The sequence below is a fragment of the Athene cunicularia genome (genome assembly GCF_003259725.1).
Source record: "Athene cunicularia isolate RWA chromosome 1 unlocalized genomic scaffold, athCun1 chr1_part1, whole genome shotgun sequence".
Lineage (NCBI taxonomy): Eukaryota > Metazoa > Chordata > Aves > Strigiformes > Strigidae > Athene > Athene cunicularia.
In genome coordinates, this window is record NW_020799091.1 from 82,237,758 (window position 1) to 82,243,454 (window position 5,697).

General features: G+C 39.5%; 1 protein-coding gene across 2 annotated transcripts in view; it reads left to right on the plus strand.

Annotated features, from left to right (window-relative positions):
- The window catches only part of CDKL5 (cyclin dependent kinase like 5), a 110,856-nt gene extending 107,724 nt beyond the window's left edge, over nt 1-3,132 (plus strand). For both annotated transcript variants that reach the window (XM_026842661.1, XM_026842668.1), the window contains 2 exons: nt 502-621; nt 1,910-3,132. In XM_026842661.1, the coding sequence (XP_026698462.1) occupies nt 502-621; nt 1,910-2,296 (507 nt within the window). In that variant the 3' untranslated portion in view covers nt 2,297-3,132. The remainder of the gene's footprint in view (nt 1-501; nt 622-1,909) is intronic.
- Nucleotides 3,133-5,697: the final 2,565 nt, after the last annotated feature.

The following is a 5,697-nucleotide window of genomic DNA, read 5'->3' on the forward strand; positions in this document are numbered from 1 at the left end:
GGGGGTGGGGTGGGTGCTGTTCTTAATTTTTGCTTTAGTTTGGGGTATTTGTGGAGGAGGAGAAAGATGGAGAAAGGAAAAGCTCTTGGGTTTATGAGGACAAAATCAGCCAGACGTCCATTTTGAGAGACTTTGGTCTGCTTCACTCAGGGACAAATTTATGGAACTGATCCATGGTCTTAACTGCAGTATGGAATGCTTTTTAAATGAAGATGAGGCTCAACAATTTTTTTTCATTTTATTTTTCGAAGCCTTGTTTAACTGCTCTCTCTTACAGCAAATAACACTAACAGCATGTGAATGCTTTAAGGGCTAAGGGTGTAGCAAATCTGCATGATATCCACAGCCACTTGCTCTTACTACGGGGAAAAATATTGAAAGGTCATTGTAATTCTGCTGCAGTAATGGGCTTCACTTGTGTTCTGTAATTAATTGGGGGAAATGATTTACAGGTATTCTTAAGTATATATTAGGAGACTGGTATCTAATATTTTGTTGCAGATGCCTAGCAGTGATGGTCAGGATCTCTTGGCATTACAGAAAGCCATTCATCCTTCTAATCACCAGAGCAGCAGGCAGAAGGATTGGCATCCTGAGAAGATGACAGAAATCCAGCCTCATGTAAGTGGCATTATCAGTTGCCTGTATTTTAACATCACTGAGGTATCTTGACAGCTCTTTCTCTGGTGAATAGAAAAATTGCATTTGACATTATTTCCCAACCTTCCCATTCCCCACTCGCTGGAGGTAGAAAGCTGTATGCCCACAGTCCTGCATAATGCTTTGAAAATCTAGACATGAATGACAAGGAAAAGAGAGACTAAATGTCCCCATGTCGGTCTTTGAAGCCTATCAAAATATTGGTTATGTTTTTGCATTAGAGGCAAGCAACTCTTCAGTGCATGTCTGCGGTAGCTGTGCAGTGCTGTAGAAAAGCCTTCCAGTTAGCTCTGCAAGGAATGGTGAATCCTGAGGGCATGCTGCTACTTGACATCATCTGATACTTGGTGGGGTCACCAGAGCATGATGGCCACATTACAGGGTGGTTGTGCCTCAGCTGGCTCAGACTGCGGTGTAAGCAGACTACATTATTGGAGCATAGCACTGCACTAATGCCCCTTTATTTTCTCCAGTTCTAAAACCAGCTTGGGGGGCAGGGTTTAGGAGGGAGCTTCAGTGCCATGCTCTGTTGCTGTTACAACACTGAAAACGGAAGAGGGTTCATTGCAGCTGCAGTCTTTGAAGAAGCAAGTTGCTCTGTGAGCTGTGGATTTTAATGAGGCTGTTTTCATACCACTTTGTGTACTCAGGCTTCCCCAGGTTTTTGCTGCCCATTTCAGTAACCCCATGTCTCCATTTGCCTTCAGCCTGCTCACCAGTTAAACAAGCTGTGAGGGACTAGAGCAGCTTATCACCCAGCTGCCAGCAAACAAAATATCTAACTGCTGAGTTCTGCCAGCCCGTATTTCAGTGCAGATGATTGTTCAAGACTCTCTCTAACCCCTAATTGATGTTCACAAAATTTTGGGAATTTTTTATTTCTGATATCTGTGCCTCATAAAATATGGCTGGAGTTCTAAAGTTAATAGCAGGAGGAGTGACAAATGGACAACTAATGCAATTGTCTATTCCTCTGTTTTCATAGGAAACAAGGTTAAAATAATTGATGGGAACTTTTTTTTTTTTCTGATCTAGAAAAGGTTCTACCTTTTCAGGTAGCTAATAGATTGAATCATAATGAGAAGACATTTTCTCAGGTGTGTTGTCATAGCTTGGAATGAAATATTGCAAATGAATACAGATTGACTGTGAAGTTCAAGATGTTCAGTTTAGGATACAACAGTTTTGTTATGGAAGTCTGATATGATGGAGAGCAGAAGGTCAGGTGTTTCTTCTGTGTGTCTTTCAGAGCCAGCCGTTAAAATCTCTTCGAAAGCTCTTACACCTCTCGTCTTCAAATCATCCTGTCCCTGCCGAGCCTCGCTTCCAGCCCTTACCAAGTCAGCCAGCCAAAGCTTCTTTCTCTGAAGTGCGGATTCACCCCATGAGTCAAAGCTCCAGCAGTGGCAGCAGCAACGTGCGGCAAGAGCCTCAGCCGAAAAGCAGGCCGACGCTGCAGATACCAAGCCAGCTGGAACCTACCTGGCACGTCTCCCCGGTAAACAGGAGCGCGAGCGATGGGCCTCCCTACTCCGACCAGCTGCCTTCCAAGAGCGGACAGAACGGGCACACGTATAACCGAACAAACCGATCGCGAATGCCAAATCTGAATGATTTAAAAGAGACAGCCTTGTAATTGCACTCCAGCAAATAGGCCAGTTCAGGTGGAGGTCAGTGTAGGGGGGGGGGTGGTTCTGGTGATGGTAAAACTGCATTATCAGCTTTATAAAGGTGTGCAATATGTACATGTGGAGCTATGCCATTTGGCACCACAGTGAGAGTCAGGGATTATACAGTAAAACAAGTTGAATTAGGAATTACCAGTCATCAGAAATGTTGCTGGATGCCAGGCAGAGTGTGCCGGTCAGGGAGAAAAATGCATTGCCATTTTCTCTCATTTACATTCCAGCTTAGTGCACATATCTGTCTGAAAGCTGGGAGACTTCTGGTATGTATTGGCACTTATAAGGGTGAAAACATTCATGTCTAGACCTATGCCCTTACTACATTTTTTGCTGCCTAGTTAAAACAGTGGGGTTTATGTGATAGAAGTGTATCCCTGTTAAGGGTTTAAAGTTAAATTGTATGTCTTAAATTTGTTTTTTAAACTTCCATATTTGATAGGATTTGTAATATTTATTTATGATGACCTAATATCGTACTGTTATAATCATATCTTTTATGTTATAATGTAAAGTTATTTTGAGCTGTTTGAAACATTGTGAAGCAGTGCAACAGCTACAGTAGTTTCTATAAAAAACTAACAGTAACATTTATATATTGCATCAGGAGTATTTTATTCTATATATAAATATATATATAAATGGAAAATAACTGTCTGTTTTTTAAATATACTCATTTAAAAGAAAAGTATTGTTATGACACTATCTGCCATATTTTTATACATTTGTGATATAAAGTGCAGTATTATACTTCTAATAAAAGGAAGTTGAATGTGGATATAAACGTGACTGTAACAGTATGAATCTTGCTCAGCTATGAGAGCCCGGTATTATAGGCATTATTGGTAACAAACAAAAGACAACATTCAATTCCAAACTTTATTATGGGCTACTTTGTTGGAAGTATTGGCTAAATGTAAGAGACTGCAGAACTGTACAGTAATCTAAATGTGGTATGTTCTCCCCTGTGTCCTTAGCTTTCCTAGTAATATTAATGGGATTTCTGCATCTGCATCAAGAGCACAGAGCCCCAGTACCAAATTTTTGTTTCCTCTAAAGAGATAAAGTGCCCCATGACTACAAGCTAAAGCAGGTGCTCTTCCACTTAATAGCAGGGGTGAAAACCAAAGAAACATAGCATGAATTGCAAGTGAAATGCCAAACTTTGACACTTACGCATAGCATGGCACTGCAGATCATGGTATAAGCTTTTATGCATATGTGTATTTTACATCTTGTTTAGCAATCTATTAACTAATAAGATAAACACTGTATTTAAATTTAAACTACTCTTGCACTTTTTCTTATATTTCAGGATGTATTTAAAGCTACAAATCTGATATTTGGATAGTGAGGGAGAAGGTTGCCATGCAGCTTAATTTCTCCTTAGGTCTTACTATCCGAATATTCCTGTACACAGTTCGGTTACCAGTCTCAGCAAAATACTAGATCTTAGGTTCCAGTCTCCTGTACAACATTGTTAAAACTGCCTTTACGTTGGTGAATGTCGAGTGTAGCAAATACACAACCTGATTCCTTTGTTGCTACCAGTAAACTAAATCAAAGGTGAGCCAGTAGGAGTCAAAAGAGTTATGCCAGTCTAAACTTTGTGCAATAAGAGGAGAGTCAGGCCTGTAGTGTCAGAACAATACAATATTTCCTTTTTAAACACCTTAGTTCAACTCCCTTATTATTCTGCAGCATACTTCGTTTTCTAGATGCTGTCCTCAGAAGACACTTGTACTTGCAAACATGTTGTCTTTTCCCAAAAGAGATTAACCGGAATGTAAATTTGATGATTTAGCCATAGTTAACAGAAGCAGACAGGCAGTAAGAGCTGAACTTCCTACTTGGATAACAATGCAAACTGGACATGCTGTTCAGTGCCTCTCGAGTCGTACCAAAGTTCTAACAATGGCAAATTTGGCACCACTACCCTAAAAATCTTTGTCAGAAGGTACAGTATGGAAGGATGTTACATTAGGTTTGTCCAGGGCTAAAAATTACAAAATAAGAATTCTTTCTTTGTCAGTTACCTGCAAGAAATGTGCATGTGGTTTTCTACAGATACATATGATGTCTAGATATATATGATATATACTGTGCTGATATATCATATATATAGCATATATAAATAGAGTAGACATGAAAGGGTATTCAGTTTTTGGTAAGTTCAGCAGGCATCCAGGAAAGACATTGTGGTATTTCCTATCATCACTGTTAGCGTTTAGCAGCATATTTTAGCAATCTCTTTTGGATTCACCAGTTGGTCACAGCTAGGTTAGTCCTGTTAGTCCTGCTTTGGAGTGGGCTGATGCCACTAAAATCCCTCACAAAAGCAGTGTCTGAGAGTGGGGCTCTAAGCAGTACAGTTTGAATGGCTCTGAGGGAGCATTCAGATTAGACTCTTCTGTACTTTGTGGATATGTAACCTTTTGCCTCTGCAAGACTTTTAGCCTGCTGGTAAGAGCTTCATGCTGGGAATGATGATTCTGGGCTGTATGTGGCTGTTATGACTTCTAGCAAGGAAAAATGTTTCCAAAGTATATTTTTTTTTCACAGTACCCATTAAGTTAAATCAGGGTAATCTCTGACTGTACATATAGCTGTTTAAAGTAGTTAGCAAAGCTTCAAGGGTGACCCAAGGAATGTTCAAGTATTTGGTGGCCCGTATTTACAGAAAGTTGTTTCTACATACTGCATTTTCTTCCCAAATTCAACAAACTGTAGTAGATTTGAGTTGAATACTAAATTGTGTTGAATGTATGTTGTATTTTCTTCCTTCTGTTGGAAAGAAATTCCAGCAGCTTGGCCAGCTGGTGCTGGGATAAATTGTGTCTTTTTAACCTGGCCTAACTTCCCAATATGTAGAATATTGCTAATGTAATTTTGCTGAGGCTTCCAAAGGAGTCTTATAGTGACTGAGATTTGCTGGCTCAATAAAGGGGAAGAGATTTACAGAGCAAATTATTTTGTAAGTGTGAGCTTTCCTCTTCACTGGTCTGTGGGTCTTGTGCTACATGTTCTGTATATTTACTTAGTATATAGTATCTTAGTTAAACTGCATTTTATTCTTCAGCAATCTGTTTTGCCTTATGGCATCATTAATGATGTGAATAGAAAAGAAACTAAGTTTCAGAAATTAATTATAATCATGTTGCAGAACTCAAGCTGCCTAAAGTTGTCTGTGTTTTTACTATAGCTCTTGAGCTCTTTTTAACTGAGAAAGAAGCACCTTAAGCTCATCTTAACTGAAATTGTGTATGTGTTTAGCTGTCCTTTTAAACTGCCATGTAAATGTATTAACCTAGAACAACATACTTTTTGAACAGACACCCGACCACAGAGAACAGTC